At 43.6% G+C, this 27,909-nt stretch overlaps 1 protein-coding gene across 1 annotated transcript; it reads left to right on the forward strand.

The window, feature by feature from the left end:
* The first annotated feature begins 5,137 nt into the window (after positions 1–5,137).
* TKT (transketolase) lies at positions 5,138–27,689 on the forward strand. The gene is made up of 14 exons (XM_050312651.1): positions 5,138–5,349; positions 10,110–10,227; positions 11,572–11,685; positions 12,306–12,403; positions 14,060–14,251; positions 15,067–15,185; positions 16,873–17,066; positions 17,652–17,816; positions 18,411–18,567; positions 22,569–22,699; positions 23,814–23,897; positions 24,077–24,170; positions 25,741–25,863; positions 27,387–27,689. The coding sequence occupies exons 1-14, from the start codon at positions 5,243–5,245 to the stop codon at positions 27,572–27,574; spliced, it is 1,884 nt and encodes a 627-aa protein (XP_050168608.1). The 5' UTR covers positions 5,138–5,242; the 3' UTR covers positions 27,575–27,689.
* Positions 27,690–27,909: the final 220 nt, after the last annotated feature.

A 27,909-nucleotide genomic window follows, 5' to 3' on the forward strand; every position in this document is an offset into this window, starting at 1 on the left:
CAAAGGCACACTGATTTCCCTGTCTGGGTATTTCTGGACCAGGTGCTGCATGAGAACCTTGCATTTTCCAGGTTGCTGGTTAGAGCTGTTTGTAGCCTGTGTAGCACAAACTGCTGTTCTATGGCAACTAAAGGATGTTTAGAGTGTTTTTCATGCTCCAATGGGAACTGCAGAGCTGATCATTATTTCACAGCCTGCTGAATATTCTTTTCCCAGGGTGTTTACTTGAGTGTGCACTTGTGCTTATCTAAAAACACTTTCTTTTGCTGATGAAACAACAGAATTTATTTGGAAGAAGATGTGACAGTGTGGACAGAATCTCTGGAAAAGTTGCAGCACCAGCTTTGGTCTGAGAATGTACTGCATTCCCATCCACCAGGCTACAATGACTGGAATTCCACCACATAACGTGTCTTTTTTAAGGTACCCTGCAAATGGAATGAAACCCTGTGCACTGTACAGAGATGTTCAGGACTAGCAAGGTTACAACCCAGGACAGCAGTGACTGGCAGATTGCAGCTTGGAATCAGTACAGTGCTTAAACTGCAATTGCATAGCCTGTTGGTCCCTTCCCACGCCTCCACGCATTTTCTTTACTCACTACTGTTTGGATTTTGTAGTGATGAGCTCTTACAAGATCTGGGTTTGGGAATTTCTTTTGAGAACAGCTTTTAAGGTGAAATTGGGCACGGAGCCCCTTGGTAGCCAACTGGCCTGAATTCCAGCGGTGCTCAGTGCATGCAGCTCCTGCTCTGGTAAACAGGGTTGCATGTACTTATGTCAGCAATGCATTTTTGCAGTATCTCAGCAAATGACAGTCATAGCTGAGCTTTCATGCTTCTGCTGCACAATAATGCCCTGCCACTGAAACATGTGGAGGAAGGGATGGAAAAACCCAGTGACCCTGTGTATGTATTTAATAAGCTGTCTAGTCTAGTAGTTAATACTGAAGCTAACGAGATGTGACTGTATGTTCTGAAGCAAGACTGTTTGTCCATACATTTGCATCCTTGTTTGAATCATACTGTATGTGGTTTCAGAGGCAAATCCCAGGAATGTGGAAGAAATGTTGACTGTTGTATGCAATGTATACCATGACTTTAGCTATTGCTTTACAGTCCATCACACTTAGTCAGAGTTGCAGAAATAACATGTCTCTTCAGTAGATCAAAGTGGAGGCACTGACACAAGGTGGAATTTCATCCTGTGCATGCTTGAGCTGCTGTTCAAACAACACAATACCATAATAAGCACTCGGTGATGCAGCACAAGGATTCAGGGAAAACAGGGTGAGTTGTGGGCAGTAATCTCCCAATGACATTATCTAAGCTAAGTCTATCTTTAAGTCTTTCTACCATCCAGATAACAATGGAGGAAACAAAGGAAGTTGTGAGCCTTAGTAATACTGGTCTGATCCAGATCAGTCCCCTTATTTTCTTACAGAGGGAAACAAGAAAGCACCGTATGTCCAGCCTGAGAAGGCACTTGTTAGGACTGCTATTGCTAGGACAGACAGTTTGTTAGGGAGCCATCCTTACAAGGAAGACCCAAGAGCATCTTCACTGGAACCACAGAGACTGATCACAGGCTTTACTGTGAACCAAGAATGGAATCAGCTTGGCCCAGTGAAGTCACAAGTGAGGCTGTGATCTGATCAGTGTATATTTAAAAGAATTGTGAGAGAAAACAAAGGACACTGACTAAGGAGCTGGGAGTGACTGAACTCTGTTTCAGTTCACTGTTTTGTCACTTTACCACTAGCAATGATGTATGCAGAGAGAAATAGTAACAGCCTGGCAATGCTCCCTTCCTAATCATACTGTATAGACAGAAAACAGAGAGTAAATTAATCTGTTAGAAGCAAACACTTTGTGTAGAAATTACTTTATTGTTCTCATGATACTTGCTGCCATTATAATATTTTTCTCCTGTGTTTATAGATACTACCAGCCAACCAGAAAGATGAAGTACTCATAGCTCTAAAATAAGCTTTTTGTTTCCTGATGCAAATGTGTTTAGGAAGTTGTTTGAAACTTTTTTTCTGCAGCTGAAATTCAGTGTACAGCCATGTTTTCCTAAAGTATTTTCAGTCAATACAAAATACTGTGGAGTTTGGCATCATAACCATGACCTCACTTACACTTGGCCTCATTTGAAGAATTTATGCACCTCTTCTAAATCACTGATTAGGGAAGACCAAATTACCCTATCTAACCTCACTCAACTGACATGGAGAACTCCATGTCACTGAGATGATGGTTGAGCCAAATGTCATCTGCCTAAAGAACAGTGTTTAAGCAGCAGGGGTGATACAGAAATTGTCATTTACTTCCCTGGCACAGGCAGTATTTTAACAGCTGCTCTTGATCAGTGAGCATGGAGCAGAACTCAAGCTAATAAATGCTGCTGTGCTGCTAAAATGCTTTTGTGGCTTCGACTACATCAGCAGATGGGAGATTCCAGTAGAGCAGGTCTAGAGAGCACATGAGAAAATGCTGAGGACTCCCCATCTGCACTGTAAGTGGTTGAATTCTGCTCCAGACGAGCTCTTGTCTGGCTTGTTGGGCTGAATATTCATTAACAGCTGGGCTGCATTAGCTGCTTTCTCAGACTGAATCTTCTGTTTCATCTTTATTTGAAAGGAATCCAGTATGGGACTGCTCAGCAGGGAAAGCCAAAGCACTACGAGCAAGGAATGATCAGGAGCCCTGATCCAGGATAGTACTTGTGGCTCAAGCTACCTTTGACTTACCTTCTGACCATCTGGCTGCAGCCAGAATCAAGTGTGCTGTTGCCTTGAGAAAGACTGGCTCAGACTTCTCTGAGCAAGTTGCACAGCAAAGTTGGTAACCCTCACTCTACAAGATTAGTCTGGCTTTAGGCCTAACTGAGGCCATGGCACATCCAGATCCAGGTATTTGCTGGTGTACAGCACAGGTAAGGTTCAGTTGAGGATCTTTTACAGGGAACTTAGGTTTGAATTTACTGCTACTTTGGCAATAGTTAAGGTAGATTTTATAAATGCAAATTTGCAAAGGAGGAGCCTTAAATCAGTAATTCTCTTGTAGATGCTACTTGCAACTCTTGAGATCTTTCACAGTCCCCTGCTGACCATATTCTTGGCGTTGCTCTGCCTTTGGAAGCTCTTGGCACTATAGGCCATGTCTTCAGAGTTCCTAAATTTAAACCAGAATTCCAAACCAAGGCTTATGTGATTCTCATCAGGCTCTTCCATATTCCAGTTTTACTGTCTAAGTGTACATTTCAAAGTGTATTACTGAAACTAAAAGATCTCAGTAACTAGTTCTGCCAAACAAACAAAAGTAGTTGGCCTACATATTTATTGTAAAGTCAGATATAGATTGGAGCACAGCAAATGGCAGTTGCAGCAGTTAACCTTTGTATAGTGCTCTCTAAAATGAACTCTGCACTTTGCTACTGTCAAGTCTGTTTGTTTGGCTCCATTTTTTCCTTCCTGGCATGTAGCCTACTTCCAGTCTAGTCTTCCTTCTGAAGTATTTTATTAAAAGGATTTTCAAAAAGACAACAGATGAAACACCCTAAGAAAGCAGTTGAGCTAAGGGAGTGGTGTCTGTTTTTATTTTTTCTAATAAATTGGTTTAGGGAAAAAATTTTTATCTCTTACCTTGCTAAGAGTTTCACATGTTACTTCTTAGGTGCAGTTTGCCAAGGGAGCATGGCTGGATGCTCTGCACATGGAGGTGGTTTCTTTTGTTGCTGAAACCCAAGGTCTGCAGTTTTGATGATGAAAGTGTAGATTTTTTTAATGTCAACATTTCAGTGTCTTCTGAAATTAGATGATGATAGTATTAGTTCACTACATGTAACTGTTTACATTTAAAACTAATTTTAAAATAAATTAATATTTTTAAATCAATACAGTACAGCTTCTGGGATAAATACCAGTGGACAGAACACTGAAATAGAAAAGTGCAGTACAGGAATACCAGGTTTCATAAGCAAGATCTGAAGTATTTTTCATTGTTGTCTGTTTAACAAACTTTATTTTGGGTTTAGATTGTGACCTCTAGTGCTGCTCAAGTTTTCTAGAACAAATATGAAATATTTAACTTGCCTAGTTAAGTCTGTAGCTTTAATCACATAGCATTCAGAATTGCTAGAGAAAATGTATTTGCTGCAATATTTTATGCAAAAGACTCCATATTTGTCACATTTTTTAACATATATTATGGAAATACAAATTATTTCCTGGAAGGAAATCACATGGGGTAAGTCTGCTACTGTTTCTCCAGACTGTGTGGAGGAAACAGGTCACTCCTGCAGTGTGGGATGCTGTGAACATTCTTTTACAGACAGGAACAGACCCTCAGCAACAGTTTTATTGAACAGGGCTTGAATTGAAGAGGTTGAAGGAGCTGATCCTGCCCCTCCACTCGGCCCTAGTGAGGCAGACCTGGAGACAGTTCTGGGCTCCTCAGCACAAGAGACACAAGTAGCTCCTGGAGAGGGTCCACCAGAGATTGCAAACATGATGAGGGGTCTGGAGCATTTCTCTTATGAGGAGAGATTGCAGGAGCTAGGCCTGTTTGGTCTGGAGAGGACTGAGGGGATCCCATCAATAAATACCTCAAAGGTGGATACCAGACTCTTTTCAGTGGTGCCAGCAACAGGACGAGTAGCACTGGCCATAAACTAAAACACAGTTCCACCCCAAGATGAGGAAGAACTTTACACTGAGGGTGGCAGAGCACGGGAGCCGGGTGCCCAGGGAGGGAGTGGAGTCTCCCTCTCCAGAGACATCAAAAATCCACCTGGATTTTTGGACGCGCTGCTGTGTCACCTGCTCCAGGTGACCCTGCCTTGCCAGGGGGGCTGGACTGGGTGATCTCCAGAGGTCCCTTCCTAACCCGACCGAGTCTGTGATTGTGTGGATGACGGGAACACGGGAGGTGGGCTCAGCACGCCCTCAGCCCTCCCCGGCGGCGCGAGGGAAATGGCGCCCGCGGGCGGGGCCGGGGCAGCCCCCGGGGCAGCGGCCGGGCCCGCGCAGCGCCTCGGGCGGCACCGACCCGTCCAGCCCCTCCCGCGGGCGGGCCCGGCCGGGGGGCGGGAGGCAGGACGTGGCCGCCCCTCGCTCCTCTCTCCGCCCCGCGCTCGGCCCGGGTGAGCCGCGCCGCCGCAGCCCTCGCGGAGCCCAGCCCCAGGTGCAGCCACCGCCGCCCGAGCGTCGCAGCCGCCGCGGCCCTCCCGCCTCGCCCCCATGGAGGATTACCACAAGCCCGACCAGCAGACGCTGCAGGCGCTGAAGGACACGGCCAACCGGCTCCGCATCAGCTCCATCAAGGCCACGACCGCGGCCGGCTCCGGGTGAGCGAGGGAAGGAGGGAGGCGGGCGGGCAGAGCCGCACACCGGAGCCGCGCTCCCGCATCCTGGGGCTGCATCCGGCCTGGGGCTGGGAATGGGGCTGGGAGGGGCCCGGGCGCGCGCCGGTGTCCCGAAGGCAGCGGCCCCGCTCCCGCCGTGCGGGGATGCTGCGGGCCCGGCGGGGATGGGGAGCGGGAGCGGGGCGGGGATGGCCCGGCCAGAGCCCCGCACCCCCCGCGCCGGTGCACGCGGAGGTGGCACATCTGGAAATGGCGGCCGGGGCCGGGGGCTGCGCGGGCTGAGCCCGCCCGGGCCGCGCCGGTGCCCGCGGGTGTTGTGACTGCGAGAGAGGCCGGGAATGCTAAGTTGGTGCAGGACTGGAAACCAAAGAATTTGTGCCCGAGGCGCAAGCGGCTTCTTTTTCATTGCGTGCCCGTCAGTTGGAACTAATTCTGCACAGAATTTCAAGTGAGCCCAAGTGGGATTATCTGTGCCATGCCCGCGGTCTCCAATGGGCAGCTTATTCAGGCCTCTGGACAGGATTTAGTGTGGGCTCTGATGTGTGCAGATTCCAGGGTTATCCTTCCTTTGATCGTGCTTTACCTATGGAAAAAAAAAATCTCTGCAAACAATCCGCTTTTACTCATGTAAAATTAAAGCCGTTTTTTTCTGCTTGAATAATATATTTCATTGCCTCCATATAAAGTGCTGGCCTTTTTTTTTTTTTTAATATATCCCATCTTGTTGCAATTTCCTCCTTTGGACCTCTTTGAAACAGTGTTTAAAAAAAGAAAAGTCTGCAGGAGTCTCTTGGATGCTGAGGTTCGTGTGGAGAAGGGTGGTCTGTAAAACATTATAAAGCTTCTTTGAATTGCCTTACAGTCTCCACCCTGTGCCTGGCATGAGCTGCCTCACATGGCTCTGGAAACAAACTGAACTTTACTCGTTCCGTTTGCAGACAGCGAATGGAAATGCTGCTCTGGTTCTTCCTGTGAAATGGGGTGTTGGGACGCGGGAAACCTCTCGGCCTCCATGGGAGTGGGTTTGTTGGGTCCAGTCTGGAGGGAGAAGTGCGGGATAGCCAACATCTGCTCTTTTACTTCTTGATTTGTTTCAAAGCTACAGTGTACAGGCATTATTACACAAGCCTTTGTAAAATTGTAGGTAAGAAAAATTGTGCTAAATCTGCTTACTAGAGCTTGGGCTTCAGTACTGAGCTTCTAGTATGTATTTTCAGCAGGCCCAGGGATGTGTGGTATTCCTTGTCTTATCGACAGATAGAATTATTTCTCTGCTTTCTCCGATATGCTGTTGAAGGATAAGGTTCATTCTACAGCCTCTACTTCTCTTCTGTGGTCCATGGAATTCAGCAGTAAAACCATTCCCACCATACTGATGAAGAGACAGTAAAGTATTTTTTCTCAAGCTTTTTATTCCCGGTTCATGTGTGCTACAATACCGAGTCCTTCTTGCACAAAGGCATTTCATTAATCCCTCTGGTTTATTCTGCCACTGGAGTTGTGTAGTCTGAAATTATTACACAACCTGATAACGAGCAGATTATGAAAGATGGGCTCTGGAGGGAAGATTCTGTTGGCAAGTCATGTATTTTCTTAATAAGATTTGATTGCCAGGATGATGGTGTAGAAACATGCCTGAAAGACAGTCAGTCTGTTAAAGAGTTAGACAAAGCACACATACTCCTGAAACATCTGTACATTAAATTGCTGGTGTGCACTAAGCATATGGAAAGATGTTTGGATGCAAGTTAAATAGAAGCTTACAGTTAATTAAAAAAATAAATTGTCATGGTTGCTTTGACTTTGGTAAGGAAATTTGTGTTTGTTGAAGGTGTAGTTTGTAAAAGCTGAAGGAAATACTTGCAATAAAAGCACTTCAGACAAAACAGGACCTGCCTACTGCTTTCAAGGAAGTAATTTCTATAAAATGTGGCGTGTATTGCAACACAAGTGGTGCTGTGGTAGATCTGACACGCCAGTTCTCGCAGCCTTTACTTGTTCTTCCTTTTGTTGAGGAAAGTACAGCCTTTGCCTGGACAAGAGCAAAGTCGGTCTGATCCTGAAGTTGCTCAAACACATCACTTCGAGTGCTTCACCAGGTGTGGTGGAAAAATTCAGTGAACTGGAAAAGTTTGTGTTTAAAATGGCTTGCATGGGCAAAAAATTTGATTGAGTGAGTTGTACGGATTGACCATACTTGCTTTGGGGCGTGGAAGAAGGTGGTTTTTTTTTAGATAAGTAGTGCAGACATTTCTGTCAAAACGTGTGGAGTCTCTTCTGTAGCTGATGATAAATTTTTACAGTTTTGAAACAGTGCCTTGGCTTCCTGGAGGTGAATGGTTACATTCTTAAAAGTGGAAGTTGCAAAGAGTTTCTTAAGAGGCAGTTAAGTTTCATAAGGTGTGGTGTAATCACTTGTTGCAGATTAGTTTTTCTTTGATTTTTTTGACTTTTCTCTTGGACTCGGTGTTCCATTTTAACTTTCCACCACTGTCCTTTTTAGTTGAAATGTGGGCATGTGTAGATGGAGATAATTGATGCAGAATAATACAAAACACCTACAAAACTACTTTTTTGAGGTAATCATTTTACTCTTGGTTTGTGTGGATCCAGGATTTCAGTGTCCTGATGGACTTCAGTTTGGTTTCCTTCTAAAGGGCTGCATTTCAAAGTTAAGGCTTCAGTAGAACCCGTCAGAGAAGAGCAGAAATGGGACCAGCACCACGAGGTTCTGGGTTGTTCATCCATCAGGATGGAGTTGATTTTTACAATGATTTCTGACATCTGATAAGCAGTTAAATTTTTGGTTGTATCTGATAGTAGGAATTCATGTAATTACCTGTAGCTTTAACAAGATTTTTTTTTTTCCCCCAATTTTCAGGTAATTTATTAAATTTTTCTACTTTTTATTTCCACGCGCTACCGTTTTAGGTGGTTTAAAACTTTTTTTACCAAGACCAGGAGTTCATAGAAGTATGGTTAAGTATGAAGTTAATAAAATTAAAGGAATGAAAGCTTTAAACAAGCATGTAAGGCTTCTTGATTAACTCAAATACATAAATATATACTAATATGTTTGAACCATGGTTTAAAGCTAATTCTTTTGGTTCCCTGTGTGAGTACTTACTAAGGGATGGACACTAACCGTAATTCGTATTTTGCTAGTGTTTTGCATGTTTTTATTCTCTTATTGCAGCACTGTTGGGGATGTTGGGAGGGAAGGTGTTTTACTATCAAAAGAATATTCTGATTAAAGTTCTAGTGAAAGTGTTGTCTAATCCTAACATGCATGGTAATGTACATGTGGGAAATGAAATGTGACACTTTCATAGGAAGTTCATCCTGTTTTATAAGTTGGGTCAAATATTTTAAGAGTATTGTGTTCAAGATGAAAAACGTTGGTAGAAGAGAAAGTGAGATAAAACTGCAAGTTATTTTCAGCCTTCTTGCTGTTCATCATCCACTTTTCCTGTACTTCAGTAGCAGCGACTGATGTCCAAAACAATCCTATTTACACCAGTAAAATATGAAAAATGCTACTTTCCACATTTAATAAAGATCTTTAAAGAGCCTCCATATTCCTTTTAAGCTTTACTGCACGTGAAAAGCCAAGGCTGGTGCACTCAAGTGGTCAAGTGGTGCCATTCCTTCCAGGTGCATAACAACAGTGATCAAGTTTAAATCACAGTAATGTAGATAAATAAAAGTAATTATGTGCCCTTCTGTTGCACTTCAAATGAAATATGTAACTCGTTATTTGCCACTTGAAATGACCCTTTTCAGGGAGTTCTGTATTTGCTTGTTGGTGCTTTATGGCACAGTTGCCTCTGAAATGGGCCTGTGTGTTTCTAAGGCAAGTTGAAATATTAATTCATGCTGCTGTTGAGGAATGTTCCAAATGTTATCCCAGGTAGTTCAGTGGGAGAGACTGTCCCACATCACAGGTACTTATAAACGTTTGATGAACCAACTAGTACCATATTTCAAAGTGATAGAGACATAAATGTAGAAAATGTTGGTTCTCCTCTTAACCAGAGATTAAGCAAGGTAGTATTTTACAATGTGTATCTGGGTGTTTACTGGAGACAGTAAATTTCCGTATCCAGTTTTAGTAGAAGATGAAATACAAGAGTTGCATTATTTAATGCCCTCTTTAGAAATCAGAATTTTAATTCTGTCAGCTCAAACATGATAAAATGAAATGGTTCCAACATTATACAGTGATAAATGTTCCAGAACTTGCTGCAAATGTTAATCTGATGCCTGTGCATCAGGGGCCTGAACAAGTCCTATTGCCATACTTTTAATTCCTTTACTCAGTGAGTGGCTCCAGTACTGTGGAAAGCTGCCTGTGTTTCCTCTGCATCCATGTGAACTTCTCCTGGATAAATCCATGGAGTCTGCTTTCAGGCCCAGGGTTGTACAGGTTCCTGTGCTTCCCAGTCACCCCTCAGGGTGCTGGTCCTTGGCATGGAGAAGAACAGAGAGCTCTACAAGATTTGTCCTTGAGCTGTCAGCAGGGTCTAGATTGAACATCCACTTCAACTAGATAAGAGGCTCCCCTTGTCTCAAAGTACAACTAATTTGCATTGGGAGAATGGCAGATGGGATGGGTTTTCAAACACTTCAGATGGTATATTTTCATTCTGAGGAGTTGGGGACTGGTAAAGCGATATTTTAAAGATACGTGCCTGAGCAAACAGTAACAAGAAGTGGTAATCTTGAGTCTTCTTGATTTGTAGCCACCCTACATCATGTTGCAGTGCAGCAGAGATTATGTCTGTGCTGTTTTTCCATACCATGAGGTACAAAGTGCAAGACCCCAGAAACGCCAGCAACGACCGGTTTGTTCTTTCAAAGGTAAATAAAAACTGTTTTGTGATCCTGTTCACTCTGCTAGGAAAGAGCTGCCTGTTTGTAGATTAAGTTGACTGGTCTTCCTTGACTTGTGCTTGCTTACACTTGCATCTGCACAGAAATCTACTGGAAATATTTGAGAGCTTGGAATTGGTCTGCTTCAGAAAGACAAATAAAAGTTGGTTGAATTAAAATGTAGCATAACTTAAAGATGGTTTAAAAGTGTCTGTACAAAGTTTCTTGATGAGTCTTCACTGTTGTTCTAATGCTAAGTAATAAATGTTATTATATTGTCTATAAAATCTATCAGGATACATTAAGGTCTGTTTTATTTTGGCATAACCAATTTTCTAACGAGGCAGTGCTGTCCTTGTTAACTGCAGCCCTGCTGTTCTGCCTGCAGCCACGTCCCAGTGGGCACTAATTCCTGCCAGCTTCTCAGGGAGCATTACACGAAACAGGGTAGTTAGTGAGTAGTTTGCATTCCTACTGTGCCAGGATGATATTAAAGTCAGTGCTACTTCTGAAGCCACTGTGGGTCAGAAAACTGTAAACCTCAAATCTGGGCTGGCTGTTAATGTTTATATTCCCTTTTACTTTATGCCCTTAGAAATCTCAGGGGCATTTTGATCACATGACATTGAGGCTGGTGAGGGGCCTTCAGAAAAGATAATGATGTAAAACATGGCACATAAAGTGCTCCACTGAGGCAGGTTTCATCCTAGAGACAGAATTCTTCATGTGGTGGCTCAGAGTAGTGCTGTGTGGCCCATCATGTATGTCCTGGCACTGGAAATAACAACTGTTGCCACTTCTGATGCCCATTCTGAAATAAAGAGTTGGGTGAGAAGCAAGCAGCTGCTGCTGAGGGGGTAAAAGCACTGAGAGTTGCTTCTTCATGTTTGCTTTACCTCTCTAATTAATCAGGGTTTCTGCCCAGAGTTGCTAAATGGCTTCAAACCTCTGCATGCTCTTCTGACTCCTGCTGGCTCCAGGGTGGAAGATGACTGCTGCTTTAGAGCTATCCTGTTGGACCTGGCCACAGGGTCTAAGGGTACAAAGCTTAAAACTTTGCCTGTTGTCACTCCCTGCATCTGACCTGAGCACACTGGAGAGTTCTAGGGGGATACACTTGCTCATTGATCTGGGATGCTCTAAGCAGGGGTGTGGGAAACCTGGAAACAAGCATTAATGTGAATGTTGTGCTGTAAAAGTGTTTTATAATTCAGTGTTTTCTTAGTGGACACAAGAACCTGATTCCAGGGTTTGTCAGCTTTGTAGAGTTTTGTATTGATCCTAGGAAATTGTGAAACTTGTGCTTGGTTTAAAATTCCTGTTTCTCCCTAGGGTCACGCAGCACCAATTTTGTATTCTGTTTGGGCAGAGGCTGGATTTCTACAAGAAGCAGAATTACTGAACTTGAGGAAAATTGATTCTGTCCTAGAAGGGCACCCAGTTCCAGTGAGTGCTTGTTACCTTTGATATAAAATTATGTTTCCAGTTGTAGAGTACAGGAAAGATAAAGACTTTTAAGAAGGAGGATGTTTATGGCTTCACATCTGAATTGGTGTCTGTGTTTGAGTGAACATGTAAAAATGACCTTTATGTTGTAGTAAAGTTCCCCCACAGACCTGCATGCCAATATTTTCCATTTTAAAAAAGGCTTATGTAAAGTTCCATCCAGGCTTTACTTGTCCTTTAAGCAGCTTTGAGGTATTTCAAGAGTTTACATCCAGTTTTGTAACCTCGTTGGTCTTTCCATTCTCAGCCAGTTGTTTCTTTTGAAGAAAGTTGATCCTTTTTTACACAAAATCATCAGTTCTTAACTGCTGCCATTGAAGCACAGCTGAGAAATTTGTGTTACCATTCCCTCTGGGAGAGCCTGGTTAGTTTGTGACACCGACCATCAAGGTACACACAGTTGCAGGGAGAGGAGGGTTTCTGGACAAGGTTTAGAGAGACTTCTGTGTTGTTATGGCTGAGAAAGCTGCATTTTGATGTATGTTGAACCATCTTCTAGCATTGGAATTTAGTTCCTCTGTTTCTTAACTGTAAAATAATTGTTCTCCTCTTATTCTCAGAGACAAGCATTCACTGATGTGGCTACTGGATCCCTCGGGCAGGGTCTTGGTGCTGCATGTGGAATGGCATACACTGGCAAGTTCTTTGACAGAGCCAGGTAATTCCATCTTCATATTTTAGGATTATAGGCATTCAGTGGGAAACTTTGTGAAAATAAATTATATTCTTCATCAGGAAAAAACAAAACTCCTTCTATTCTCCATTCCCAAATTTGATTTCAAACTCAGGTTTTCACTGATAGATTACTAGCCTGATAATTCCGAAGCTGTTGCCAGTGAAACTGCAAGGGTTTAAAGGTTACCAAGAATTAGTGCATATGTGTGTTCCTGCTGTAACCTGACAGCATTGCAAGGTAATGTTCCTGAGCAGAGAAGACAGTAAGTTGTTGGAACAGCCTCTGACTCCCAGAGAGTAATTGATAGCCATGTTGAGACTGGATGTGTCCCCTTAGAAGGAAGGCACGAGCCAGAAATGTGTCTGTTCAAAGACAGATGACAAACAATGGAGAACGTTAGATAAGGAACCGTTATGGTCAATAATAACATCATTGGATCATAAAGTAGGGCTCCAAAATGTTATCAGGAAGGCACTCAACTCCAGAGAGACAAAAATGCCTGCTTCTGCCATTTGTTTTGTGCACAAGAAAAGAAGATGTCTAAAGGCAATCTGTGCGAGGAGGAAAATAGCCTGATGTAGTTGATATATTTTATGTGACAGTTCTAGTACATTCGAGCATAGGCTGCCCAGTTAATGTGTCCTACACTTCACTAGCTTGAAATCATTTCTGTGAAAGATGACTTGCTGATTTTAATTGAGTTTAACAGATGCTACGTGTGGAAAAAATCTAAGCAGTGCTTACATGACAAAAGGAAAAGGTGGTCTTGTGTGCAGCACTGGGGAGCAGCTTCAGTGAAAGGAGTTCAGATTTAGCTGAAGGCAGGTGGGATTCAGAGCAAAATTCTGTTACAGCTTAATGTGTAGTAAAAAAAAAATCTCCAACAGCCATCCTGATTATTTTGTTTTAAAGTTACATCTTTGAAGGCTAGTTTACTATTCTGTTTTAATTTTAGTGGGTAATAAACATTTACAAAGCTTTGTCATCCAGAAAAAGAGAGTGGTAATAGAAGAAAAATGCAGGGGACGAATTCTGTAGGGATGAGGCAGTGCTCCTGCTAACTGAGATTTACCTGAATAGAAGGCTTAGTGTTTAGAGAAATAGTCCATGAAATTGTATCATGTTGGTTATCTTTCTCCTGAATTCTGAATTTGGTTATGCAGCGTGCTTTAAACCACAGCTGAACTCATCCACGGTTTAGAGTTGCCTGAACTTCAGGTGCTGGTTGTCCTTCCAGAGAGTCCATGGTAGGAAGGAGGAAGCAGCCAGTTCCTGCATTGTTCAGATCCTGCTGAGTCACAGTGACAGTGTTCAATGGGCCTGTTCAGTCAAGCCTTGCAATGGGAGGCTTAAGACTTGGTTTTTTTTGAGACAAAGGTTTGGAAGGCTGTGCAGTATTTTTCATCTTAGTTTTCTAATGTGTAACAGCTCAAAAGTATTTTAATTTGATTTGTCTAAGATTATGTAATGTTCTCTGAGGTGAATGCATTGAGCAATGGGAGTTGAGTTTGGGATAGAAAAAACTAGTGAATTCTCACTCTGAATTGTTTAGAGGGGTTTTGCTTTTTTGATTTAATAGTGCTTACACATCAAACTTCATTTATTTTCTTTTTTTTTTTTTTTTTTAATTTCTTCTAGCTACCGAGTGTATTGTCTGCTTGGAGATGGAGAGTTATCCGAGGGCTCTGTTTGGGAGGCAATGGCCTTTGCTGGCTTTTACAAGCTGGATAATCTCGTTGCCATATTTGATGTTAACCGTCTTGGACAAAGTGACCCCGCTCCTCTGCAGCACCACGTGGAAATCTACCAGAAACGCTGCGAGGCCTTCGGGTATGTGAGGGGAAGGAGCTCAGGATAATCTCTCATTCCAAACTGTGTGTTTTATTTGCTTCTCCGAATTGTTCAAGCGAGCGTTCGGCTCCAAAGGCTGCCATCGCCACGGAAGATGGTCTTTCGTGATCCCTGATATTGGTCGACTTCATGGGTACAGCAGGAATAGTAAAAGTGGCAGAATTTGTTGTTTAGAGGAAAAATAAGAGGACTGCTTACTCAGATGCATTTGTTAGAGGATCTTAAAACTGTTTTTATCATATTAAATACAGATTTTATGACCGTGTGACCACATGTGCTGTCATAGCAAGTAGATCAAAAAAACAGCATGGAAACCATGAGAATTCTTTGACAATTGGCTTTTGGTTAGTTTCATATTTCTGTGTAGATGCAAAACCCATTATAAAAAACTGTCATATACAATAGCAACCATGCAAATTATGATGGAGCATGTATTTTTTTAATCAACTTCCACTGTCAATTTTTATCTTCTTTCTAGATGTTTGATTTGCTCTTGTGATTAAAAATGGCCATTATATCTGAAGAACTGTAGTATAACTTAGTTATCTGTGGGCTGTGAATTTTGCTCGTAGCTGTTGATGCCTCTGTGACTCATTTTTTGCGTTATAAAAAAGCAACTGTGGTATTTTTTATGATATCAAATAAATGCTAGTTTGTGTTTCTGGCACACTTTGGGTCCCTTAAAAAGACACTGCATTGGAATGGCATTAGTATTCGTTATTGTTATTGCTGACTCCCAGAGAGTGTCACATGCTAAAACCCTTTAGAAACAGTTGATCTGTTTGTGTTCTTAGCTGGCACGCTATCATCGTGGATGGGCACAGCGTGGAGGAGCTTTGCAAAGCCTTTGGCCAGGCCAAACACCAGCCAACAGCCATCATTGCAAAGACTTACAAAGGCAAAGGCATATCAGGTAATAAAACATCTCTTGCTGTGCGTGCTCATGTGTATGATATGGGCATGGTACTGCCATAAAGGTGCCATTATTAAAAAATAAACAAGTTTAACCTTTTGTACATTGGAAATACATTGTATCCTGTCAGCTTCTTGACTTGATCATCCTTCCATACAGCCTGAAATCTCAGAATTTCACCCTATTGTCTCCTCCTTTGTTGCCTTTTCTTAAGGAGGACAATCAGCCTGAGGCTTCGCTGGGAGCAGGCAAAGATGTGACTCAGTTCTACTTGTTACCAGCCAGGTGCACTTCCACTTGGACTGGGCTGGTGCAGATCCCTGGTGGCAGAGCAGGATTTCCTCTGCTGGCAGCTGTTCTTGAGTTGTTACTCTTCAAAAAGTCTTTTCTAGTCTGGAAGGTGGCTGGGGACAGGGGAAACTTTGGACCATAGGACTTGCTCTTCGAAGTTGTCCTGGCAACTGAGGGCCCCTTTCTTGGTGTGCCCTTAATCCCTGGGCTCACAGAGACTACTCTGAGAAGGGAGTAACTTTGTCACAGAAGCTCCCTGTTCCCTGTGTTGCAGGTGGCTGGGTCTGCTGTTCCCACAGGCAGTATTTTCCAATGCATGGAAAGCCAGGAGGGTGCTGCAGCTACAGCTTTGACAAAGCTGCATGAGACAGGGTACATCAGCTGCCAGGTCATACTGCAGCTTAATTCTTATCTGTTGTGCAATTCATTGAGACACAGGGTACAGTAGTCTGTAGAAATTATTTCACAGGTTAGCAGCTGTTAGAGTTTTTTCACAGTGTCTCTGAGATCCTTGTGGAATTTTTATGTGGTGTGAGGCTCATGTAAATACTGTCATCCAAGGGACAGGTGTGTGTACCTGCACACCTGACCCAGAGCATGCAGAAAGTCTTTCAAACTCCCTGCACTTCTCAACACCATTATTGCTGAGAAAATTACCATGGTTTTTGCAAGTGAGATGTGTCCCAGCTAATGGAGCAGTGTGTCCATGGAGTGGAGTAAATGCACGTTCAGTTGTCAGGGGTTGCCATGATCCTCTTCAGCTCCAGCTTTCAGCAGCACTCTGTGACTTTGCCTTTCTGACCAGATAAATATTAGTAACAGGAGTGAATATCTTCATTCCTTTTCTTTGAGTAAGCAAGCAAAGTTCATTACTCACGGTGACTTACTCAGGGAAAGCAGCCTATCGACCAGAGAGGTAATTTGGCTGTTAGTGCCAGGTGCACAGATAAGATTCATCAGAAGTATTAAAATAAAGCTGTAAAATGTCAGGTCTTGTTTGAATTAGACAGCTTGGTTAACTGTTGTTTCAAACTTAACTGAGTTGGTTAATCAGGCCTAACTGTTGAAATTTCATGTGAAATATTCACAGTGATTTACTGATTTCTTCCTGCCACAGTTACAGACCAGGTCTGTTAGATACCAATTTAAAAACAATATCAAATAGAAGACACTGGGATTTTGTCACAAGTTTGGAGTAAATTATTCCTCTTATGTATTTAAACATGTCTGTCTTAAGGCAATTGATTACTGTTGTAATTGTTTAAGGAATTTCTTCCTTGGAAGGCAATACTAGACTGTCATACTCCACTGCACTTATCTGGGTCAAATCTGCAGCTAAAAAACCTGGATTGTTTTTATACTTTTCTTACTTGTAATGTGATTTTTAAATACACAGGTGTTGAAGATAAGGAAAGCTGGCATGGAAAGCCCCTTCCAAAAAATATGGCTGAACAAGTCATTCAGGAAATAGATGACAGAATCCAAAATAAGAAAAAGCTTTCTCCGGCCCTCCCAGAAGAAGATGCACCTATAGTAAATATTAGAAACATTAAGATGCCATCTCCACCAACTTACAAAGTGGGAGAAAAGGTATTCCCTTCTTTTTCACTGTCAGATATTTCAGAGTCTGAGACTGTTTAAATGTATGGTAGGAGGTTTTGTGTTATCCCTTCCCAAAATTTCAGCTACCCACCCAAGCAGGCACACACCCACTTCTGTGGTGTGACACAATCAACTCACTGGGTATTGAAAAGGTATATTAAAATAGGAAGACTCAAATCACTCTTCTTCATTTTGTGATGATTGTCAATGATCTCAACTACTTTATGTGCATTTAAAATTAAAGAAACTCCACGAAGTTCAGTAAATTTCCATGATTGGAAAGCAAGGTTTTAAAACTTTCCTATCTGGATTGGTAGGGAGTTGCCGATTCCAGCACATTAGGACACGATGTGTCCTAATGCTGCACTGTGCTTTTCTTTTGTCTTTTTTTATTTACTCTTCTGTGTGTCACCGTTCTCATATGTACTTTTGATACTGCTATCCTTGAAAATGCCTTTGGTTGTGTTTTGCTTTTGATTGTATGTTCATACACTGACAGCAAAACAAAATGGGAAGGAAAAAAAAAGCCTGTAAAAACAGTTCCAACAGCCCTGCCGTGTTCTCCTTCCCCAGTGGGCGACACGCAAAGCTTACGGGGTTGCACTTGCAAAACTGGGCCATGCCAATGATCGAGTGATTGCTCTGGATGGGGACACAAAGAACTCCACCTTCTCGGAGCTCTTCAAGAAGGAACACCCCAGTCGCTACATCGAGTGCTACATTGCTGAGCAGAACATGGTGAGTGCCCTCCTGCCTGTGCCAAAGACTCGGGTTGCCATGCAGTGAGGCTCCATGGAGTGGGGTTCTAATACTTGCTTTACAAATAAATGTATGAGGTAATTGTAGCAATAAACAATCTAGGAATCTTGTTCTAATTTCCATTTTGCTAAAGAAGAGCCCTTTTATTAAATACCAGTCTAAATAACGCAGGTAAATCCATTCCCTCTCTGTAATGATAATTTTTGCCTGCTGGAAATAGCAAAACCATGTCCTTTGGACTGAAAGTGTAAGGTTTTGATCCAGTAAAAGAAAGGGGGGGATAATTCTTAAAGTTCAGTGAAAGGCTGTTTAGAACAGATAGAGAAAAGAGGCTGCCAGTAAGAATCAACAACAGCTAGCAGTTGAAGCAAGGAGCAGAGGAGATGTAGGAGGATAGATAGTGGGAGAACAAGTTGCTTCCTCTCCATGTTGGAAAAGCCAACTCTTAGGAGCAGGACTGGACACGGACTTTTAATCTGATAAATTTTTATGGCAAGAAGTCCTACAGACAATGTCTCAGAAACAACTGATGAATGAGGCACTCACTGTTGTTGTCCAATCTCCCTGCTGCAGGTGAGCGTTGCGGTGGGCTGTGCCACTCGGGACAGGACGGTTGCGTTTGCCAGCACCTTTGCCACCTTCTTCACGCGGGCGTTCGACCAGATCCGCATGGCCGCCATCTCCGAGAGCAACATCAACCTCTGCGGCTCCCACTGCGGCGTCTCCATCGGTGAGGGCACCTGGCCCTGGGTGCCAGCAGCTCCCTTCCAGTTCGGGGTCATGCTCTGTGGGGACAGTCAGTGCAGTAGCTGGGGTGATACTGAGAGGAGAAAGTCATATTTGCAAATTCACTTTTGTGAGACACATTGTTATATTTACAAAGAAAGAGGAAAATTTCAAGCCCTCACCTGCTTTTTTTTTTAATCTTTGGCTTTATGAAAACAGGATTTTTCCCTACAAGCTTTTCTATTGTGGCAGTAAAGACTGATTTAGAGGGATTGGACTGAAACTGAGGAGTTTAGATTCTGGTTCATCTTTGCAGTCATGTGCTTGTTTTGTTTCCCAGTCTCTAAAGTGAGAAACCAATGATACTATTCTTGCCCAGATTCTCTTGTCCATCAATCTCAAAAACCCTTCAAAGATCACCAATTTGAAATAACGGTTTCAACTTATCTTAGTATTTTTTACTACTGGAACTGTTCGTGCATTAATTAAAAAAACCCCAAAACCTGTATGATGAAACAGGAACTGTGAAGCTGTTACATAATTCAGGTAATTGAATCATGGAAAGGTTTGGGTTGGAAAGGAACTTTAATGTCACCTTGTTCTAACTCCTCTGCCATGGGCAGGGACTCCTTCCCCTAGGCCAGGTTGCTCAAAGTCAGGCAGGATTTGCCCCTGGTGAAGCTGTGGTGGTTGTCTTGAACCACCTCCTGTGCCCCATGTGCCTTAGCACAGCTTCTAGCAGGGTCTGTTCCACGATACTCCCAGACACAGGGTGGTGGATGGTAGTTCCCAGGGTCCTCTCTTTTCCCTGTTTTAAAACTGGGTGCAGTGTTTCCCTTCCTCCCATCACCAGGGACTTCACCTGACCGCCACGACTTTTCAAATATCATGGACAGTGTCTTGGCAGCTACATCAGCCAGTTCCCTTGGGACTCTGGGATGCATCTCATCAGCTCCCATAGATTTAAGTCCTTGACTTAAGGTAGACAGCACAGCAACAACCAAAACATCAGTGTGTTATCAACAGTACTCTTATCCTAAATCCAAAACACAGCACTGTACCAGCTGCTTAGAAAACAATTAACTCTATCCCAGCTGACCCTAGGACATGTGTTACACTGGAGGGACTTTGCTCCCCTAGTCCCTGTCCTGCAATCCATCCACTCAAGAGGTGTGGGAAGATGGATTGCCAGTGGAAACCAAAGCAGTGCAGCCTGAGAGTAATAGGCTGAAGGCCCCTGCCAGCAGAACCTTCCCTGGTCTCTTTGGAACACGTCAGATCATATTGGGGCTTGACTTTGGTTTGAGGGAGGAAGGGAGTTTAATTTTTTTTTGACTGCAATGCATAGACATCACCCATGAAAACAGGAACAGACTTGCATACCAAGAAGGAAAATGCAAGTAGACATTCATGCTTGAAAAAGTAGTGGGTATTTACAGGGAAAGTGAAAGGGAGGGAGAGCTGACAGGGGTAGTAAATGAAGGCTCTGTGCATTCATCAGTTGTGTGGTTGATTTAATAGTCTTGGCTGGCAGTATGGTTTGGTGAAGACTTGGGGGTTTTATGTTTAAAACAAAATAGTTAATTTGACCTGTAATACTGGTAAAGATTTAAAGATGCTTCATAAATGTGTGTACTGTCATCCAGAGCCTCAAACTTGTATAAATCTGTATACTTGATATAAACTATTCTGCTGTGTAGAATGTGCTGTAGTAGTGGAGACTGTATGTAGACTGTATCAGATTATGGCTCTTGTATGTCATTAAGGGGGGGTTTCTTTTACGAACCTCTTTTCTTGTTAAAATCAGCCCTCCCACCTCATCATAGTCTAGTTCAGTCCAGTTTAAGACTTTTAGCAAGCAGCAAAATGTGTTGGTGCAAGAGCCAATTAGCTTTGGTCTTTGCTCATTTGAGATGAAAATCCTTTGAGCTACCCAAATTGTCCCCTAGAACTACACTTCCAGGTTTCAATTTTCAGCACTCGGAGCGTTCTGCTGGGAGCTGTGATTGTCAAGTGCATATTTGGATTTATAAAGTTGTTGGAAGTACAAACCTGATTCAGGCCTCAACTTCAATTTTCAAAAAAGAATTTCAACTTAAAGTTTCACAACTTATATAAAGAGTTATAAAGAAAGTTACTCAGAAAAACCGATGAGCAGTTAAAAAATTCAATTTTAAATGGAAGGGTATGAGTTAATTGTATGTCCTGTTAGAACTTCGGGCCTGCATGGAATTCAAAATCTGCATGGAATTCAGAATCCGATCTGGATTTGTGGTGAAAATTGAAGTTTTATGTATGCAGTTCTAGGTAGACCTGGGCTTCTGCTGCACTGAAATTTGGACCCATTAAATTTATGAAAAGTAACTATTACAATGACCTTCTGAACTTGTTCTAAGTTCACTCCTAGGCCAGTAGTTGCTGATGGATCGAAACATTAAATAAATTTTAAGGTTGTAAGAGAGTAATGAAAAAATCCTTATTTTCCAAACTGAATATACAGGGGAAAAAATCATAGTGTACATCTGTCAAAAATAGAACTATCAGTTGTTTAAGTAGTTTTATGTCCTGGACATTTGATACTGTTTATATTATATAAACACTCACTTCTTTAATTAAGCTATAAGTAGAGGTTTTGAGAGTTATTCTTTCTTTTTTCATCTGTGGTACTCTAAAACCATGTAAATTGGGATTTTCATAAAGACTTGGGGCCAAACAACTTAGCACTGCTCTGTAAATCTCTGGTATGAGCTGTGAGTGCTGCTGGTATTGGCACCACTGTAGCAAAAGCAGGACAAGCATGAGTAACTCTCTACCTTGGATAAGATTTGGATTCAGGTACCTGATAATTTTACTCTTCATAATTTCACTTTTCTTCAATGTCTGCATTGTGTGGGCGCATTTTAGGAAAGGAAAATACCCACTAAGATCCCACTCATGCACTCAAGAGTGCCCACAGATTTTGAAGCTGATGTTGAGAGGTTTTTCTCATGTCATGACTAAAAGCAGAGAAGCTCTCTCTTCCTGGCTGGTGCTTCCTTTACTAGGAATGTACAGTGGCAGAGTTCAGTGCTTGATTTCTTTAACATGTTTAAAGTTCTCCAGAGTTTTGTGCTGCCCTTATGAAAATGCTCTCCTCCTTCCTCGCGAACTCGTCCTTCTTGACTAACAGGTAGCGGGTGCATGTGGGGAGGCTCCTGGCCCTGCTGCTGCAGGCTGGGACATGGCTGATTCCGACTCTTTGCATGGCTGCTTTGGAGCGGTGCCATTCCCAAAGCTCTGTTACATAAGGTCCCTGGGGGCGGGGGGTGTTGTGGTGGGTGTTTCTTTAACCGTGGAAAGCCGTGGCATCCAGCAAGTGTCTGGCTAAGGATTTCCTCTCCATGGACCTGCAGGTTATGCCATGAGGCGCTTGAGTTGTTAAATTAACAGCACGGATGCCCTGCTGCTCCTTAAAACACCTTTCTGTGGTACTGGAAAATGCATACATACCCTCCATTTAATCTTGAAATGAGCCTAAGAATTTGTCAGTAGTTGCACCAATTGCACTCTCCATTTCTGATGAAACACACGCCCTTCTCCTTTCACGTTTCCAGCAGTTTAAATCTGGAGGAACACTTATTGACAAGTATCAATTTTGCTTATGTAGCCTCAGTACATGTAAACCTGAAGATGCTCAGATAACTTGTGACCCTCTTTCTATATCTGTACCCTTCCAATTTGGTTGTATTCCTTTTGTGTTGTTTTATTGTTACACTTTATTTCCTATTTTTATTTTTAATCCCAGCTCTCTTTCTTTTTAGTCTCTTTCTATCCTTATTTACTGTTTAGATGGTTCCAAGTTTAAGGAGAAGATGATTCTTTTCTCAAGCAGGTAGACTTGCATGTCGTGTGTGTGCCTGATTTTATTCTTTTCTCTTTTTTGCCTGGTTTACATTGACCCTCACTGCTGTGTTGAGTGATTGCCAGGAATGTGCACTTTTTGTAACCCTGGTTTAATTCTTTCAGGTGAGGATGGGCCATCCCAGATGGGACTGGAGGATCTGTGCATGTTCCGGTCTATTCCCAACTCCACTGTGTTTTATCCCAGTGATGCTGTAGCCACTGAAAGAGCAGTGGAAATAGCTGCCAACACCAAGGTTTGCATCACAGTATTTCTGAGCCAGAGAATAATTCTGCCTTTTGTACTACTCTTGTCGCTTCTGGCACATTTCTTGTACGTCTCTACCCACATGAATTCTTTCCAAGGCTCCAGTGTGGCAGTGGGGTGTTTTCTTTGCAAGGAAAGGTTGCAGACATTCTGTCCAGGCTAGTGCAGAATGAACAGTCTGGAATGCTGAGGGCCAGACTTGGGAAGATGTAAATGATTACATGGTAATTGCAGTTTGAATCTGTATTGGCTCAAAATAATGTTAAGTGTAACCCTCTTAGGTACCCAGCAAACTTAGAAGTGCACTCCTAGTACGATGCCTCTGGGCTCAAAATTGAAGCTGGATGTGGAAAGATAACTTCCCACATGGCTGTGAGAGAGTTTTTGATCTCTCAGACCTTCAGCTACTTGGACACAGTGATGGTCAAATGCCATGGGTAGCATTGGGTTGGACCATCTCCTTGATATAGGAGTTCTTCTTGAGAAAGGAGCAAATAATTTGAAAATTTTCAGTCTTGCTACTACAGCCTTTCAGTGAAGGAGTGTAGAAATTTGGTGTGTAACAAATGTAATGAGCGGTTTGTGACAAAAGGATGGAGGGCAGGGAAAGGAGTGTGAGGGGGAGATTAAAGTACAAGTTTGTTCTTTTGGAAGGGCATCTGAACGTTACCTGATGGAAAGCACTTCTCCTTGCTTTCAGCCCAGCCTTTCTTCTTTTGCTTTAAAATTGGTAAGAGTAAAATCTGCACATGGATGGCAAGGTTCTGAGATTCTAATTAACTTGAGTAGGATTCTCCATTTCCACAAGAGAACAGAAGAGAAATAAAGGTCTTGGAGTCAGAAAGGAAATTGTAAGTTATCAGCGTGCTCCAAGAGGAGGTGAAGTGTTTTGTAATGTTTGAAGCAACCAGCTACTGAGTAAGGACTGATGGGAATTGGTGGGGCAGGGGGGAGTTAACTCAGTGGAACCAGAGGTAACATAGAAGGGTGAACACCACACAAATAGAAAGTTCCTTTGCTGTATTTTTTTCATAGGTTTTACTAACTAGAATGTCAACACCTTTCTGTTTTTGTAACTTCTCTCCTCTTTACTTGGGAAACAGGGCATTTGTTTCATCAGAACTAGTCGTCCTGAAAATCCTGTCATTTACAACAACAATGAGGACTTCCATATTGGACAGGCAAAGGTAAATACTGTACAGATAAACAGAATCAGAAAAACTATTCACTGTTCCTCTTGTAAAAGACCTTTTCCCTCTAAAGCACTGCAATGCCAGAGATTTGATCTTTTTAATAAAATCTCTAGAAATGTAAAATAAATCAGTAAGATTTATTGTTAAAAATACATGGGCACGTTTTCTTGCAGGTGATTTTGAAGAGCAAGGATGACCAAGTGACTGTGATCGGAGCAGGAGTCACTCTGCATGAGGCTCTGGCTGCAGCAGAGCAGCTGAGGAAAGGTGGGGCTTTTTTCCTTTTTTATCATTTAACACAGCAAAAAAGAAAAATCAATACCAGTCAGCCTAACTGCTCACCCTTTGTACTGATAAACATTAATTAAACTGTTCTGGGCAGGTAGTCAGTCACCTGTTAGCTGATACTACATGGGACATACCTGCCAGTCTTGCCTAAAACGGAGTGGCGGTTTAGTTGGCTTAGCAGCATTAATAGCCATGAAAATTGCCAAACTGACCAGATCAAGGTCTCCTTAGAACTGCTAATCTGTGTGATAGAGCCCTGGGCAGAGGCTTGGAGACAGTGTGAGAAGCAGGAGTGGCACATGGTCACAGCACAATGGGCTGCAAACAGGCTGGGCCAGGGACCAAACCACAGCCTGTCACCGTGTGCCAGGACACGGCTCCGAGGGAATGGACCAGCTCTGTAATAGCCTGGAAGGAGGCACAATTCCATGGTAGTGCTGGAGTGCACTGACACCTCACAGCCATGATAATCCTTCAGTGAAATAAGAAGAGAAAGAACCCGTCAAAGCCCCATCTGTGAGTCAGGGGCCTGCGCCCAGGAAGAGATTACGGAGAGCAGGAGATAATACAGTTAATGCTGCCCGTGGCTTATGGGGAGCTTTGTGTGCAGTATCTGGGTGGACTGATGCTTTGTCATGACCTTGAGTCACCAGGCTTAGGACATTGTAAAAGTTGCATTTTCAGAACCGTTATTACTTTTCTGCATTTTACCGTGCTTTGCAATGCTCTGCTGATCTTGAAGTGTGAGTAACCACCTCTGGAGAGAGAATCCCTCAGTGCAGAGGCAGCGTCTAATACCCAAAATGCATTGGCCACTAAAGAGCCTTCAGTCACAAAACTGTGACAATAGGGCCTCTTCATGTGTAGGAGTTGACCCAGTGTTCAGCTAGCCAGGGCCAGACAAAACCTCAGCAATTGCTATTCTTTATAAACAATTGCCATTTGTGTGCAGCTTTAACGAGCCATCTGGGCCTGCCTTATGAGGACAGGACAGATTCTGGGTTTGGTGCCAACCTTAAGGGTGCCCAGGCAGGGCTGGGGCAGTTCAGACAGACATACCTGGGAGGTGGCAGCCTGCAGTGAAGAAAAAACTCCAAATGCCTACAAACCAAAGAATCAGGAGGAAATTGTGCCTGGCTTGACAGTAAGGTTAAAGGTAAAATAAAGATCCAAGGAAAAAAATTGTAATTGACAATCTGAATAAGAAGGATTTTCTGGTGAGTGGATTCTGCTCTTACCTGGGGGAAGGCCAGTTAGATGTCTTGCTGATGGGCACTCCTAGTGACCTTGAGTCACTTATCCAAGGCTTTTCTGTCTTGTCTGTGAATGAATGGATATTACTATGGATATTACTATTTCTCAAGGTGCATGGAGAAAGAATGCATATAAAAATATTCTGTGGTAGACAAGCCATAGGTTCAGGTACCTGGGAGTTACTGTAGGCAGTTTTCATAATGGTCTAGAAGGTCACAGTGATTGCCTGTGCCACTGACATTGTCCCGCACGCTCCACATTCATGTTGCAAATCATTTCATTCTGTTTTCTGCAGAGAAAATCTTCATCCGTGTGATTGATCCCTTCACTATAAAGCCCCTGGATAAGAAGACAATACTTGAAAGTGCAAGAGCAACCAAGGGCAGAATCATCACTGTTGAGGACCACTACCATGAAGGTGAGCAGGGTCCAGGGGGTCACAGCCCTCAGGGGGACTGGAAGCTCCCACCTTCTGACTCAGCAGAGGAGTAGGCACCTGGTGCTGTTGTTCCTTAAGCCTTTTTTGTTGCTCTTAGGATTATAAAGTGACACTGAGGGTTGAAAGTTTCCTCAGATGCAATGGGTTAATCAGGGCTGCCTTTCTGATTGCCTCGGCCTTGTGTGCCCTTCTGTGCTTGGTCCAAATGCAGTCTGGATTCATTTGTGCCCGGTGAAATTGTAAATTCCTGCTGTGCTGCAGGGGCTCTGCACAGGAGTGTTCTCTGAGTGGCTGTACAGCAGCTGCTCTGCAGGAGTGAAATTGCAGGAGACCATTGCTGGGCAGACTTCTTAAGTATTCCATGTGTCCAAAAGCCTGGCTCCAGGTTGCCTGAAATCAGATGGTTTTGGCAGTTTGCGCAGTCCCTCTGGGATAAATTCCTCCCTCTTTCTTCTCTGCTGTTGTAGATATTGACTAATAGAAATTAGTAGATATAATTATTATAATAATGCTCACCCTGCTTTAAGGTGAGCATCACTCTTGCCAGGTACCTGAAGTGAGCTGGATCTACCATAAGTGCTGGATACACCATACTTTTGTTGCAGACTCTGGATGGTGATAGGTCACAAATCATGACACTGTGAGGTGCTGAACAGGCTATTTAAGCTGGCACGGTGCTCTCTGGGGCAGGCAGGGCAGGGCAGGGCAGGTGTATGAGCATCAGAACCCTGAGTGTGTTGCAGGCACCATCAGGCTGATCTTACCAGCTGATCTTTCCAGCTGCCCAGCAGAGGTGCCCCTGGCTGCAGGCTCCGTTCCCACCATGCCCAAGCTGTGGGGAGCCCTCTGATCCCAGATACACCCTGACTGAAGGGCAGCACCAGGGTGTCTCTCCTACCAGTCCCAGAGCAGATGCTTTGGACACAAGTCCCATGTTTTCTTCCTCCCTAGTACTCTTGCTTCCAGTGTCTCTCCTGCCTGCACACAGTTCCCGTTGCATCCTTTGTCCCTGTGAGTGATAGTGACTCAGTGTGAGCTGAGCTCAGAGCAAAGGTTGTGAGTGTGTTACATAACCAGAGAGGTGCCCAGCGGCACGTACAGCACTGGGAAGAGATGGAGCTCTGAAATGCTGCTGAGATGGGTTGGAGTTTCAGCACGTTAAGTACAATGGTAAATACTCTTCAGTCTAAATGTATTTTTAAACCCATCCCTCGGCTGCTGCCGAGGTGCTGAGAGCTTGCTGACAGTCCTGTGCCCTTGAGAGGCAGGCTGCTGATTGGGAAGTAATTCAGGAACGTCAGGCTGCCTGTCCTCGGAATGCCCTTGATGCAGGGAAAGGTGTTCATTTCACACGTGGCCAGCTGGGACACAAGTGATTGGTGTTTTCATAGGCCTGGGGACTGAGGCTGTGCCATGCAGGGCCCTTTGCTGAGGCACACACAGAGCCTGTGTGTTCCCTGCTGGGACGCTCCGGTCCAGGCCGTGTGTGCCTCTCTCCGCAGGTGGCATCGGCGAGGCCGTGTGTGCCGCGGTGGTGGGCGAGCCCGGCGTCACCGTGAGCCGCCTGGCCGTGTCCCAGGTGCCCCGCAGCGGGAAGCCAGCGGAGCTCCTGCGGATGTTTGGCATCGACAAGGATGCCATCATGCAGGCGGTGAGGGCGGCCGTGTCCAAGTCCAGGAACGCCGAGTAGTTCGAAGCGTCTCGTGCTGTGTAACGGAAGAGCTTGTTCGGAGGTGCTGTCAGCTCAAGGCAGGCAAAGGTGCTTTATGTAGAGAGTTCTAATAAAAATACCAGCTTAAAAAACCTCCTGGGCTTTCATCTCTTTTTTTTCTCTGTTGGGTGTGGTGGGGTCACAGCTGTGTTTTCAGTCCCTCCTCTCTGTGCTGCCCCCCAGCCATTTAAATCCAAAGGCAAGGAGGAAGTACCTGATGTGCTGGGAAAGTGGGGAAGCAAAGGAGGGGTGAGGGCCAGCAGAGCCCTGGGAATGAGCAGTGAGCCCTGGGCTGAAGGATAGTGCAGTGAGCA

This window comes from Myiozetetes cayanensis, unplaced genomic scaffold, assembly GCF_022539395.1.
Source record: "Myiozetetes cayanensis isolate MyiCay16 unplaced genomic scaffold, myiCay2020 scf18, whole genome shotgun sequence".
In the NCBI taxonomy this organism is placed as follows: Eukaryota; Metazoa; Chordata; class Aves; order Passeriformes; family Tyrannidae; genus Myiozetetes; species Myiozetetes cayanensis.

Excerpts from the sequence above, each read along its gene's own strand:
- TKT (XM_050312651.1), top strand. The coding sequence starts at position 5,243 with ATGGAGGATTACCACAAGCCCGACCAGCAGACGCTGCAGGCGCTGAAG. Across the intron at positions 15,186-16,872 it reads CAAAGGCAAAGGCATATCAG|GTGTTGAAGATAAGGAAAGC; the intron begins GTAATAAAACAT and ends TTAAATACACAG. Across the intron at positions 23,898-24,076 it reads TCCATATTGGACAGGCAAAG|GTGATTTTGAAGAGCAAGGA; the intron begins GTAAATACTGTA and ends GTTTTCTTGCAG.